Below are 15,603 nucleotides of genomic sequence, written 5' to 3'. Positions count from 1 at the left end.
AAGATAGCTTTTACACAAACTTATGCAACACGTGCACGTTACAAGTGCAGGGTTGCCTCGGTGGCATTTACTCCTCAGGCCACTGGCGCAGCCCGCAGGAGAGGAGCAGCAGAGGGCACTGCCGGACCGCGGTCACTGCCACTGCTGGGCGCCACCAGCCCGTGTTCATGCTCAGCTGCATCACACGTGCCCGCTGTAAAGCTACCCTCTGCGGGTACACCCTGCACCGCTCTGGATACCAGAAAGAGGATAAGGAAACGCAAAGAAAGGACAACCGGAGCTCTTTACATCACTCACGTAACCAACAGGCTATATTACTTCAACAGGAGGCTTGGAGCACTGCTGCCTCCTGCGTCTAGGAACGAGTGCGAATGGGCGAGGATTTTAAATTCAGGGACTTAATTTTTTGATCCATATTTTCTAACTCTGCATCCATAAAGTATTTTTATAGAAAATTATTTCATTTACACAGAAGCTTCTAATGGAGCTGCAGCAACAGCAATTACTGAAAGTTAACAAATTAATACAGTCTTGCCTTAAGATTCATCCTCAGTCTACACACATAACAAATAACTTATTTCTTACTTTTATTTATTCCTCAAACTCTGCACATTAGATTTGCTGATGATTCTGACAGGATTCCTTCCGACTAAATGCTCAAGTTAAAACTCTTATCACCCTGATTTATAAACGTTGCATATTTTTGTAAATCAATTGTGCTTTCAGTATTGCTTGCCTTATATCAACTTCTGTACAACTCACACCAATTTGCCAGTGTCACCAGCTATTTAAAACATCGCCGTTATGAGAAGGCGCTGGGAAACACCTACCCCAACTACTGCATAGAAGCACATTTGCCTAGTAACTTCCTCCTGCAAGGTCATATGACTTGTCAAAATTTCAGTCTATACACCTTGAAATACTCTGCACATTTAATTACTTCTGCCTCGAATAATATACTAGCAATACAAAGCAACTTTCCAGCTACTTACTTAACAAACTTGTCCACATGAGACATGGAAGCTTCATAGTTTTTTCCTCCAAATTCTTGACAGTGTAAAGCCATGAAGTGGGGTTTGTGTGTATGTACAACCTGAAACAAACAGATAAACAAATCTTAAAAAAAATGCATCCACAACTGTTAACAGACAGAATAAATGATCTAAATCCAGATGTGTTCTTTCTGACAGTAGAAATATCAGCTATTATCTGAGAAGTAACTGGCAGAACAGTAATAAGCAGTAAGTGGAGCATCACTTGTTAGTACACATAAAAGATTCATAATACACAATAATAACCTCAAATGTTTTAAGTTAATATTTTTGTTTTTAAACTATTAATTTGTTCCTAAGCATTTGATGCAAATATATAACCTCTTCCAGCTCACCTTCAGGAGGACTTAGCATCTTTAGGATCAAAATGTCTCCTTGTCTCAGAATTTGAAGAGTTCAAACACCTGAATTCATTTCCTAGTTTTTCTCAGTTTTACCAAGTATCACCAATTACCTCATGACAGAATGCTGACTAGCTATGACATTTGATATTTATATTTATGTAATATCTTATTTGCAGAATTATTTAAATAATATATATACACACTAGAATCATAGAATATAATCATAGAATATCCTGAATCGGAAGGGACCCATAAGGATCATCGAGTCCAACTCCTGGCTCCACACAGGTCTACCCAAAAATTCAGACTATGTGACGAAGAGCACAGTCCAAACGCTTCTTGAACTCCAACAGGCTTGGTGCCGTGACTGCGTCCTCGGGGAGCCTGTTCCAGTGCACGACCACCCTCTCGGTGAAGAACCTCTTCCTGATGTCCAGCCTAAACCTCCCCTGCCTCAGCTTGACACCATTCCCGTGGGTCCTGTCACTGGTCACTAAGGAGAATAGCCACAGCTTCCTCCACTCCCCCTCGTGAGGAAGCTGTAGGCCGCGATGAGCTCTCCCCTCAGCCTCCTCTTCTCCAGGCTGAACAGGCCCAGTGCCCTCAGCCGCTCCTCACTCGTCTTCCCCTCTAGGCCTTTCACCGTCCTAGTAGCCCTTCTCTGGACACTCTCCAACAGTTTCACGCCCTTTTTGTACTGTGGTGCCCAGAACTGCACACAGTGCTCGAGGTGAGGCCGCACCAGCGCAGAGTGGGAAGTATATATACAGACGTATCTAACACTGGAGGCACATAAAGCCATCACGCTGTTTTAAAAGCTAGTCTTGTGTAACACAAGTATCTTCAATATTAAATTGTCAGCCCTAGGATACAATCATGCTTAAAGAAGTAGAACATACGCTTTTTTGCTATGCATCAAGTCTAACAGCATTTATATGCTGTTTATATGCAGCATTTATATGTTTGCTGCTGTTTGAAACACATTATTTTGCCCTTGCAAATTTTCTCTGTGTTAACTATATCCAGCATTGCAAACAACAAGCTTAAAAAACATTTCTGTGTTGGTATTAAGTCTCTACAACTCATATTTAACATTTTATCATCTTGCAAAATAACGGACACAAGCTACAGAACCACTTCAATTTTTGAAGGGGTAAGTATGAACTAACCAAGTACGCATCGATGCAAACACACCAGGCAAATAACATGTTAACATTTTTGACTCGGTGGCACTCGGAGGTCCCAGCCGGCACAAAGGCCTCGCTGTCTGCACAGCCATTCAGAGGCAGGATGGCCTGGTTTCGGCGAGCCACTTGGAGCGGAACAAAAAGCCACCGCCGGTCCTTCCAGGCGCTGGCACTGGGACGGCTGGGGCCGCCGGCCAGGCCTCGCCTCCCCACTGCAGAGCCCACCGCGTCCTGCCCCACTCCGGCACCGGGCTGGCGGTGGCAGGCAAACATGCAGAAGGCAGGCACGACTACTGCAGAGCCTCCCGACTGCAACTCAGTGCAGTGAGTAACTAAAAAAAAAATCAGGGAAATCCTTCCTTTCATACTTGTTTGGTTTTTTTTGTGGTTTTTTTTTTTTGTTGTTGTTGTTGTTTTGTTGGTTTTTTTTGCTGCTGATACCCTCCAACTCTGAAAAGGTAACGATGCAATAAACCTCTGCAGTTGTGATTTTAATGATGTAAACTAACAATGACCAACATTGAAGTAAAGAGTCTTTAAAAATGTTTCTCCCTTAAACCACGTTGGAATTTTTCTTTTGATCTGATGACAGGAAGCTGAACTCCTTAATTCCTGACTATGCAAATAACATCATCAGAAATCAAAATAAATTAATTAAATATCAGCAAAATTTGAAACGCAGCAGCCTTCCATTCCAGCGAACAAGACAAGCAGTATTCCTGCCCTACCTGTAGCTAACACCCCTTCGGTGCACCAAGATAACCGTGCTGCGAAGGACCGACCACCGAACTGCCCCGAGACCCACGGGCACTGCTGCTACAGCTGGCAGGCGAGGCTGCCCAGCTGCTGCAGCAACTTGCCAAAATGCACGCAGGCCGACCGGGAGCTCTGATCTGCAGCTGCCAGCACACCATGGCCAAGCGATGCCACGCGTGCCGTGCTGTCCGTCAGGCCCCCGCCATCCACGGCGCGAGCCCCGCCAGTCAGCGCGCGCAGGGTGAAGGCCGCACCAGGCCTGGCGGCCGCGAGAAGCCTAACAGTGGCTTACAAATGGCAGAGCCGATGGGAGTACAGCATGCGCCCATTTACAAGTCACACTGTAAACTCAAGTTACCAGGCTGCTAGCCTAAGCTCACAAAACGAAGACAGGAGCTGCTGGCTTCTTCGTGATTTCAGACAAGTCACTTCCTCTTCGAAACCTAAGATTCCCCCTAACTGAAACAAATCTCAGTGTAGATCTGTTTTGTGAAGCATTTTGAAGTAAGGTACTGAAAAGTGTAAAGGGAAGAAGTAAATGCCATTTCCCACATGTATTTTGCTGATCTTCATGCACTTCACTTGGACATAAATTGGCGTTAATGAACAAACCATGCTACGTAGCAATCTTGTTTTAAAAACAGGCTGTCATCAGCGAGAACTGAGGACAAACTACAACAGGACCCAATAAAAAGTTCAACTGAAAAAAAAAGCAAACTTCAGGTAGGACAGCTAAAAGTACCCAGAGCCTGTGTAGTTTTAACCAACTTGGCACATGCGCCTACTTTTCCTTTGATGTATATTTGATATAACTGTGAAAGCTTACATTAATACTAGCTGATTTTATAGATTTACAAAGAATTACAAGAGAAAGCTTCACTGAGAAAGTTTTTCTTCAACTATCTTGTCCAACACCAAACTTAGTGCTGAACAGGACACGCATCTTTTAACATGGTTGTGGACACGCTCCTTCTCAGTACAGCTACCAACACTCAGGAGACAGGTTTTGATTTCCAGAAGTCTGAATACCCGCTCTTCCTTTTAGAAGACCAGTTAGACAGTAATGCCAGGCTCTGGAAAGGCTCTGGAAACCAAAATCACAGGCGAACCTCTCCAGTGAGTGGTGGGCAACGGCAGGGGGGAGCGGAGCTGACCAGGCTGCCTGGGGGCTCTGCCTGCACAGGCACACATGGCAAAACGAGCGAGCCCGTGCGGCTGCCCCATTCTTCCCGAGGACAACATGCTGTGAACCAGCCAGCCTCACCCGCAGGACAGGGAGCAAGCTGCGCTTCACAGCCACATCACGCGTCTGAGGTTGTGCAAGGCAGGACTGCTGCGTTTTTGCTTCGGCTCCTGAGTGCTTGCTCTCCTGCAGAGATGGACACTTCTGCTGTGCTAATTATCTTGCAAGGTGATGTGTCCATTTTACAATCATTATAAAAAGTACACCATCCAGCGAAACACCAAGCGTTTACATAAGCAACAAAAGCGTGACATCCAAAAGCACAGGAGTAGCGTTGCCTCATGGGAGCCAGCAGCCCACCATCACAGAGTCCAGTAACAACCAAGAAGTAAACCACAATCTTTATGAAGTTTGATTGGTTAGTTGTTTTGTTTTACTATCTAGGAGATAACTATTAACTAAACCCAGCCTGTGAAGTCAAACTTCGTAACAGAGCTCTTTGTGGTGCCTAAACAACATGCAGTCCCAACTCTCCACGTGCTCCAAATCAGTTTTGCTCCAAATGTCTAAATCAGTTTATTGCTCCAAATCAGTTTTGGCTTCCAACTACTGATCTTATCTATTTGGATAGCTCTATGAAGTTACCATAATTAGAAAACAATTGTGACTATTTAATCTTGTAAAGCAAACAAATCCGAGTCTAACTGTTTCAAAGTAACACATCTAGTAACTGCCTACTGCAAACAAAGCAAAAAATGTACTGTCATGTCACATGATTCATTTTTAGTGCTACAATAGTTTGCTTAGTATTAGGACCTCACCTTACAAAGCTAATAAAACTAATAAATTGTTAAGGCAAAAGTAAAATAAATGGTTTCAAAGAGGATCTAAGCATCAGCAATTCCACATGCATTAAGGATGAGTAATAGGGAGCCTTGAGCATGGGATCCTGCAAAGACAAAACACTGGTGAAATTATTTGCTGTGCTACAGCCACAACAACAGAAAATATTGAAGTCTAGCAATTTCCAGAGTCTGAACTTAGATGCAGGACACGTTTTTGTTCATATTCAAATCCCTGAGAGTCTGAAATCACAGAAGGTAAAATAACAACAAAAAAATACATACGCCACTTTTTAAAATGAGGAAATGGCACTGGCTTCATAGCAGTGGGAGGCCTTAGTGGCATTCCTTGGAGGTTAAACCACAAAAACATACCTGAATACCAGCTACATCCTCTCTTATAATAAATACCCTCCAACTATGAGCAAATTGGCTTTGCTTCATTACCTTTTACTAGTTTTCTACTGTGATGAAAGAACAAACAGTACATAATAATGAATAATGAATGCTTCAGAGCTGAAAACTCACAGTTGCCAGAGGTTACAGATCATATAATAGATCACGTTAACACTGAATTTGCATCTACAGTAAAACAGTATTTTTAAGAAGTTGGGCATTATTAATTTCTGGATACACAAAAATAGTGTAATGGAAGCACTAATGAAATTTTTTGGGGGGGGGATACAGGTAATTGAGTATTATTATAATTATGGTTATCTAATTGGTGTAGATATAAAACTGGTGAAAAATACAGGTCACTTTTTCCCATTCCTATTTCTAACCTATGTTGACAGGGGAGAGGCAAGGGGATGGGGCAGAGGAGAGCGGCCCCACGGTGTCGGTGCCCCAAGCCTGTCCCAGCGCAGGGCAGAGGGCTGCTGGAGCAGGGGCAGTCCCGCGGGGCGCTGGGAGAGGACGAGGCACCGCACGCTGCACGGCCACGCAGCAGCGAGGCCAGCCTCTCACAGAAGGGGTAACGTGTGCACGCGGAGGAGGGCACTGCTTTCACACCTCGGTCCAAACAAGGCAAACGAGGAACTTGAACCTCTATCTTCTACACCTAGGATCACTTAAAAACCTATTAATGTGGTTAAAGTATCAAACTACAAGCTTTTCTTGTAGTTTACATTTTCTTGTGCACTGTAAAAGATGCTGTCAATGTACCATCTGTAGTTCTAAAGCATTCAAATATTTGCAGTTTCTTTTTAAGGGTTTTGAACATATAATTTTAGCAAGTGCTCCACCAAGCAGCAGTTATCCAGAAAAGCCAGCTTCTACATAGAATCATAGAACAGCTTGGGTGGGAAGGGACCTCAAAGATCACCCAGTTTGTTGCCTTCTTTTGGACACTCTCTAACAGTTTTGTATCCTTCTAACATTGTGGAGCCCAAGGTGCTCAAAGGTTATGCTGCCAGAGATTGGGCAGCGAACCCTCAGCACTGCTCGTGGAGCAGCTGAGCGCCGTGCAGTGCTCGAGGCAGAGGATGGCAAGGAGAGCGCGGGGGCTGAGGGGTCCCAGCGCTGCCCTGCTCCCGCGGCAGGACGGCCGGACCCGGGCAGGACAGCGAGCGCTCTCGCAGGGGACGGATGGTGCCTCGCTGCTCTTCGCTTGCTAGGGGAGGTAATGGCCGGCGTCTGGCCTGGAGGGGAGAACTGGTCCCCGCTGCTGCTGCAAGTCAGGGCTGTGCTCGGAGTGCACCGAGCTATTTAAAGAAAGAAAAAGAAAGGCCGGGTGAAGGGGTTACTGCTGCATGACCTCAACGCAGATTTGAATATCCACAGCTGAACATTACTACTGGTGTATTATTAGACCGCAGCATCACCACAACAGAGCAAGTCACTGCCTAGCAATTGCTACTTAAATTTTAATACAGTAAACTAGACGGGAAGAAACTGATCTGCGATTACTCATCACAACACATGCTCACAACAGGTAAATCCATGACTGGCATTTTGAGTTCTTTACATTTAGTGATACCTAAGTGCCATTCTTTAGCAACTCCTGAAAGCTTTTTCTTAAACCCTTACAAAGTACCGCAGCAACACGTTATCATCAGCCGGTTAAGCAGCTTTACACTCTCCTCTACCACTTGTTCAACTGAACACCTGGAGAAAGGACGCTCGCAGACCTCTCCTCACCCCGCGGCTCAGGGCTGGGGGACGCCTGGGCTGCTCCCCAAGGTGCTCCGAGGGCCTGGGACCGCGGCGCCCGCAGGTCAGGGGCCCCCAGCCCTGGGACACCTGCGCTCCGGCTGCCCGGCCTCCTGGTCCCTGTCCTCAGTCCCTGATGCAGGCGGGGGTTTGCTTCCCATTTTGGTGCCTCTCCTCCCCTGGCTGCGCTCCCCGGCTCTCCATCCCCGCAGCCCCAGCCCGCGGCTTCCACCCCCATGGTCTTCAAAGGAAGGGCGAAGCACAGCTCTTTAACTGGCCAAAAACTGGGGGGCTTTCAAGCCCCTACTCTGAAACCTGCAGGCTGTACAGTTTTGTAAAGAAGCGGTTGCTACAAGCATGTACGTATATTTATTTTTTCAGATCAGAAATGAAATGTTTTTCTAGGTCTCATTTACAGAATAAAGATTATTTTTTTCCCCTGGATGTTTCCTCCAAAACTCAGAGTAAGGCACATACATAGAAATTTTCAGCTTAAGCTAGTAGATTTTGACTATCAGTGATGAGAGCAATAGTAGAGAAGAAAAACAGTGTATTATTTAGTAATCATAGGGGTAGGGTGAAAAATAATGTCAGTTAAACAAGCAATAATGGTTTTAACTATCAACTTTGGTTCAAATTCAATTTACCACAATGTCTATATCTAAGAAGAAGAATGAGACTTTCCATAATATGATTATATAATCTATATACACACCTAGAAAATATTAAATCTTTTTTTCATACTCTTCGCAAGGGTTATATGCAAACTAATTCTCAGAAATAATGTTCTCAGACAAAATAATGTTTTTAAGGACGTTACGGCTAAGTTTCACTAATATGTGCACTGATAACCTAATGCTGAAAAACCAGACATTATTTACGTTAAGTCTGTGATTTTAGTCAGTATCAGAAAACTATGCTGCCTGTTTTAACATCAGTTCTACCTATAACACTGAAAGTTGCTCTAAATCACTTTTTTCCATACTACTACATTTGAAGCAAAGCACTTGACCTATTTTTTGGTCTGAAGTCACAGACAACGCCTAATGTTTCACTCTGACATAGGAGTCCACGCCTTTTCAACCACAAGCACGTCTCTGCGCAGGCAAAGACGTTTTCAACAAAGTTAGCTGTGGCCAGCACCTGGAAGAAAGGGGCTTTGAAAACAAACCCTTGAGAGAACTGTCAAACTCGGAGTAAACGGAGCTGAGATACACCCACCAGAGGGCTGGCATGTCCCCAGCCCAGCATTTTGCCAAAGCCGCGGGAAGGCTGACAGGCTCGGCTGGGCGCAGCAGCCACCGGGCAGGGCACTGCCCCGCCGTCCCCGCCTCGTGCAGCACCCAGACCTCGCTGCCGAAGTACGGCGGCTCGAGAAACGTGCCCAATTCTCATTTCGGTTTAGGTCTGCTCCCTGCCACGGCCACAAGAAAGGAGAATCGCAGGAATCGCCATCACCGTCTCCATCCTCACCTCCACCTAAAAAAAAACTCAAAATGCAAGCTTTGCGTATGATCTCATTTCTGCAGAAAAATCATACCCTTTTCATGCATAAAGATACGTATTAAGAATGGCAACATAACCGTTTGAGTCAGCAATACCACACAGAGAAGAAAGTAGATTTCTGTAATGTCTATGGCTACTAATGGGTATTTAATCATTTCCTTAATCTTGATGGCTTCTTTGCAGAGAGGAGGCGTTGGCTGCAATGATGAACGAAGAAAAGCTCTAACCTAATACTGGAAGTCCTGAACCTAGCCCCCCGCCCCCAAATCAAAGCATGTTTTAAATATTGAGCGAAGCACAACCACTCGCTGTCCTTTCCAACTCCAAGCTTCACAAGCAGAAAAGCAAAGTCTCAGCTGGCAGCCAGCTCATTTAGTGCTCCTTTTTCCTCCTGTTCAGCTAAAAAGCAAAGCACAGCTTGTACCTTCTCTACTGCAGCAAAAAGAGAGCCACAAAAAGAAAAAAAAATCAGCATGGCCTTTGTCAGCCTCATTAAAGCACTTTCCATTCTCCACCAAAATGGGGGGAAGCGGGGGGTCCTTTTTTTTTTTTTTTAAGCATACAGGAGGTCCTTGAACTTTCAAGGCCAACAACATGTAATTTGCAGTCCTAAAATAAGCCACAAAATAGCAGCCAAATTCCTGGCTACGTCTTCACACGCCCCGCCAGGCCCCACACCTCGGAGGGAAGCGGCAGAAAGCGGGCGCAGAGCCGAGCCGGGAGGGCCTGGGGAGCAGGGACGGGGGGACTGCCTCTGACTGACACCCTCACAGCGCTGCACATCGGGGAGATGCTCCCGGCCTTCCTACGCATGCTCACAAATTAGAAAAGGAATTCAGTCATGCTAAGTCAAGAGGCCATAAGACACAAACTTTGGTTATAATTATAGCAGAAAAAAATGCCGGTCCATTTCTCAAGCTACAACATTCCAAGTTGAAGTTGCAGAAATTTAGCTTTTGGGGTTGAATTAAAGAAAATTCTCATTTTTCCTAAAGAACAGGCAGACCTTTTCTGCTTCACAGAGGAAAGCTGAAAACACAGACTCAATTCCAATACCAGAAGACACAAATCACAAATTCAGATATCTGTGCTCCTTCTCAAGAGTATCAGGACTTGAAAATAGATGCTCAGAAGAATCTACACATTCAAAAAACCACCACTCTGATCTACTTTAAGCCAGAGGTGGAAGACCTGGGCAGGCAAAATCTCTCCTTGAAGTTGCCAGCACATGAGCATATGTAATTCTTCATGCACTGCCTCAGGTAGGGGATGGAGCATGGGGGGAAGAGGAGGAACACGGGAGGAGAGGTGACATTTGTTTATTTACTTTACAGGTAATTTAAAATATGCTAACTTTAAAGTTAATATTGTAATCCATGAAAGAGAAGGAACACAGTGTTCCTCAGTCATTTGGGGAATTTTATGATGATATTATGCTTTAATTAGATGATGTACTTTGACCAATTTGTTAACCATTAATGGAGAGGTGGATGGATTCCTCAGAAGCCTTTTCTTGTTCTTAAAATATCTCACTACTAAAGATGCCGACGTTTTTTTTAATTTTTTTTTTGTGAAAGCTTACCTAGCCTGGCTTGAAGCCTTCTTGCTGATCTACACATAATGAGAACACAATACCTACTGCTTGTATCACAAGAAGTGTTGTGAAACCACAAAATGAACACCACATATTCACCAATGGGAAAATATAGCATAGCGAGAAGGATAAGCTTTACTATAAATTTAGCAATGGGAAACAAGAAAGCAAGCAAGTTTGAGACCAAGGCCATTCCTTTCCTCCGAGCAGCTGGTTGTCAACGGCGCATCAAGTGCGCCGCCTGTTCAGTGCCACAGGACACACACGGGAACGGCTCCGCCACGGCTTCCTCTGGGAACACGCCAAGAGCCGATACCCATAAGGATCTGGAACTGAGTTCAGCTGGACTGCTCCTTCATTTTGTTTTATTTTTCCTTGGGGGGGAAATAGCAAATAGTAGTGAACTGGCAGTAGGCTACCCAGTGTTTGACAGTGAAATCAATTTTTAAATACACAGTCGGCTGTCATCCAAAATGCAGACTTCCATTTTACAAGACCAGAGACTGATGTATCCGAGGAAAACAGATCAGACAAAGCAATATTTCTCAGCCGTATCAATTGTGCTGTCAAAGGCAATAAAATAGCATGCTACTTTGAGGGCTACTACGTTGTAATTTGTCATTGAAAACACACATGGAATTTAAAATATTTTTCCATTTGCATTTCTCAGACGAACTGTGTAATTTAACAGCATTAGATTTTTCATGCTAACAATCATATTAACATTAACAATTCATACTAACAATTTTAGATATTTGTAGAATAATGACAGAAGTTTAAAGATTTCAGCATGTGACATGTAAATGTTATTTTAGTCCTCCACATGCTACCACACTCTGGGAAATGCATATAGCAAATAATCCATGATAATGCATAGATTATGACCTGTATCTGCCTTTCACAGCAATCGAAATGTCTATTTTAATTTGTTGGAACTTAAAAACAAGCCACAAAAATGCTCCTTCATTAATATGTTGACATCTACTCAAAGATGAAGACATTTTCTATTATGGGGTTTTACTTCTAGAAACATTTTTAACAGAGTGCTTTTTTTTTGTGGAGATTATTTTGACTGCTTACAAAAGGACTTCATCCTCAGAAGTTATGCAAACGGTATTGACACAACTACATATGCAAATTGAATTCCTCAGAAGAATGGAAAAAAATTGTGGTCTGCGGTTTATCTGGGTTTCGAGTTTATGAAGAAGTATTAAGAGTCTTCTTGTAAGTCATTTTCCAGTGCTTCTGATGCATCTCAATTTGTAGAGGGCTTCCAGCAGGCATGCACAATACAAATTTTAAAAAATTCTGAAGTCATACATTTACTAGGTTGCTATGTAGTCTAGTGTCAGGACTGTGCTGTGCTACTTTTAGTACAAGCATATTAGTCTCTTCCCTAAAAAGCTTTTTATAACCTATAATTCCACTTCCTACTGCATTCGTGAACACAGTATAAACAGCTATCCTACCGAACACACGGCTGAAACAAAGAAGGGTTCAAGGCTCCTGGACTGCACTGTTCCTCAAAACAAGCTGAGGACTGCCTGTCTCACTACTGCTGGTGACAAGCGGAACTGGTAACATTTTTTTTTTTTAAATATAGCTCTCTCAGATTGCAGATATGGAAGGCAGAGAAATGGAGAGGGAGGAAGGACATAGTGAAACTACTGTAGCTGAGAGATGGGTTCAGGTCTACTGCAGTTAAACTTCAGTTGGTCAGAATCCTGGACCTGTCCAGCCACGTGGGAATGTTAATGAACCATTTTCTCCCTGTTTTGAACTCCATATACATGATATTCACTGGAGCAAAGACAGACCAAGCCCAGTTACACATTAGTGGTCTCTGCTCTGGGATACTAGCAGCTCTCTTTTTCCCCTCCTCTTCCTGTTTTCCACAAAGTATTTTCAGACGTTTCCATAGTGCTCACCCCACTATAGTAACAACCGAATGTGTACGGAGTCTTGCCAGAAATATGCAGAAGTGATGCTACAAAATAGGCAGTGATCTAAAAAAATATGGGTTTTATCTATTTATATCTACTTTACATTTTCTTCGTAGAAAGAGTCTTTTCTGAAGATGTGCAGAGGTTTTAAATCAGAATTAGCTGAAGAAACCTGCACCATTTGAGCACCACATACATATGGCAGTAATTAAACAAGATGGAAGAAGAAAAATAATCAGATTAATCTTCTGTGAAGCTGACAGATAGTGTGGAATATAAGACTGGCTATTTAATTTCAGACTTTTGTAATTACATTAAACTTGCCAGAAAAAAGCTAACTGCACTGTTTTACAATATTCCAGATTGCATGTACCTTGACCTTGTAAATAATTTTTGTGATGCTCTGAGTCACAAAAAAACAACGATAAAATATCGAAAGTCAAGTTTGCTGTATATGCTGTGGTTTCACTTTAAAACTTGAACAGCAGAATAGTGTTACGTTAACCATTTCAATATAGGAGATTTAAGCATGAATAAAGGAACCTCAAATTCTATCAATTCTGGCAGATATAAATTGCCATGGTGAAACAGCACTTAATAATGCTACACAGAAAGCATGACACCTTGGTGTTCCTTTAGCGCTCATTTTCCATTGCTTACTTGCACGTTTCTGCATGAGATCAACAAGTAAAACAAATCTCTACTGCAAAACCAGAATTTGTTAGAGCAGCTTTTATGCTCAAAAAAAAGGTTATGTTTTCAACATTTTATAATATGAGTTCAAGTTCAGTATTTTCATATTGCCTAAAAAATAAAATAAAGGGCAAACAGAAGGGACGATCTATTGCAAACCAACATAAAAAATTGTTAAATGTTAATAAAAACAAACTAGACTGTCACAATTTTTATTTTATTGAATTTACTCAAATACATTTCTTTCTCGGGAGACTTAAAAGACCATTTCATGTGAGACTAAAGTAATTTTTATAAAGTGTCAGAGACTTTTTAGTTAGACAACTGTCAACAAGAAAACGTAATGTCTATACACTATTCACTACTTAGAAAGACAAAAAGGTACCTACTTTTTAAGACTGGTTTTGACTACAAAATAGTGACTTCAAACTCACAAAAGCAAAAGACCTTTACATTAGTAAACAAGCTACCAAACAAACAAGTATAGCACTCGAAGAGAAAATAAGTTTTACCTCACCTGATAAAACTCCCGAAGCCAATTCTTCTGTAAGTTTTCTGGCTGAAAAACAAAACAGAAAAAAAAATAATTAAGAATAAGAGTAATGTATTTTTATAATATTACCCCAGTACTTGCATTCAAGTGAGTAGTTTTTTCCACAGTTATAGAAAAAAAGGACATTTAAATGTTCCTCCAGGAGCTCTAACGGACAGACTTTTCCTTTTCGATTTCTGAGTCCCCTCAGATTTTCACTGAGAAGGTGCATTTTGTGTACGACTTCACTATGTTCATGTACTTACAAGATTATCAAGCAATCAATTCTGTTGATTTAATACTTATCAAAATATGTGCTTTTAAAGTACACGCTCATTGCCTGGATATCAAGAACTTTATATGAACTGCTGATACCCAGTTTTTGCAATTTGAGGACACAGCTTCAAATTACATGGATTTAATTCTAACAAACTGGCCCGGAGGCACCACTGTGCTTTTGCAGGATGCTCAAGCTCATTAGAGCTCCTGTCAAAGACAAGCTGGGAAAAAAGTTGAAGATTGCTACATAAGCTACAAAAGCACAAACATAATAAAGCGCAAAGGTCTGCGTTTTTAAGAAACATACAATTATGAAGGTAGATAGCTGACTTCTACATGCTAAATACAGAAATAGCCACGACATTCACTGAGTTATATTGTCAACAAGATTCGCTAATTTCTGCATCACAGCGGGGAACACAGACCCAAATCAGCCTCTTCTCTTACAGAAATAGCAGGAATGCACAGTATTTGTTGGAGGCAGCAGAATGTATTACACTGGAAACCAGAGAGATGCCTCATAACTGTTACTAAAGGGAGGATGACACCAGCTGGTCAGAGGCAAACATACTGGCATGAAAATTTCCATTTTGCTCTATTTTCCCATCATATGTGCTATTTTCAAGTAGCTGAATGCAACTTTAAACTTATCCATTTATTCTGACTCCTTGTTGAATGAAGTTTCGCTCACAGCTGGCTAAAGAATTGAGTAGCCTCCCCCTGCGCCGACCCAAAAAATACATATTTTGTTTTTGAAAGCTGAGGGGGGGGAAAGCGCTACTTTTGTCCCCTGCTCTCCATTGCCCCCCCTTCTGTTGATCACTCCGTGATGATTCTGAAATTCAGACTTCACTGGCCAAGAAGGCAAAGTTTTCGCTCCGTAGGAGCGATCCTTTTTTCTCGCGATGAACTCTCTCAGCGATCCCTAGCGAAGCCAGCTGCTGTTCTCGGTCCCTGCGAGCGCGGAGGCTGCCGGGGGGCAGGCGGCTGGGCGCAAGCACCACGACTCATCTCAGCAGAGGCCTTTGCGCCGCGCCTGAAGCCAACCGGGATGGATCTTGGCCCGAGTTCAGGGACGTCTTAAATTAATAAACATGCAGAACAAAACATCCATGTCTCCCACCCATGCCCTTCCCCTCAAGCGAACAACATCACACAAAGCCAGAATAAGGAAGCTGCAGACGCAAATAAAAACTGTAGGCAACCAAGCAAGGGATAAAATATTCCCTCCAGAAGAACGCTGTCTCCTTAACTGCTTGTTTTCACAACTTAACCCTTTTTCTACTCATTTTGAACTTAATGAGTCAACCCAGTGAGTAATAAGTAAGAACTAGCACTTTTATAAAAGCAACAAGAAGAAAACAAACAAGGAGCTGCTGTGATTTTAAGCCGGTTTCTAACCTTAAATGACGACGACAGCACGGGATCTACAGGTTTTTAATCAGTCCACAAAACAGATGTGTATGGGGAACTTGCATACATGCTTTGTATATGATTTGTATATGATCCAAACAAAAAGGCTAAATTCAAACTATCAAGAA

General features: G+C 42.8%; 1 protein-coding gene across 7 annotated transcripts in view; it reads right to left on the bottom strand.

The window, feature by feature from the left end:
• The window catches only part of INPP5A (inositol polyphosphate-5-phosphatase A), a 253,590-nt gene that overhangs the window by 178,207 nt on the left and 59,780 nt on the right, over positions 1–15,603 (bottom strand). For all 7 annotated transcript variants that reach the window (XM_083843924.1, XM_083843925.1, XM_083843927.1 and 4 more), the window contains exons 2-3: positions 13,769–13,810; positions 993–1,093 (exon numbers count right to left, since the gene is read on the bottom strand). In XM_083843924.1, the coding sequence (XP_083700050.1) occupies positions 993–1,093; positions 13,769–13,810 (143 nt within the window). The remainder of the gene's footprint in view (positions 1–992; positions 1,094–13,768; positions 13,811–15,603) is intronic.

The sequence above is a fragment of the Anser anser genome, assembly GCF_964211835.1.
Source record: "Anser anser genome assembly, chromosome: 7".
NCBI classification, from domain to species: Eukaryota; Metazoa; Chordata; class Aves; order Anseriformes; family Anatidae; genus Anser; species Anser anser.
This window is presented reverse-complemented; position numbering and strand designations above follow the sequence as displayed.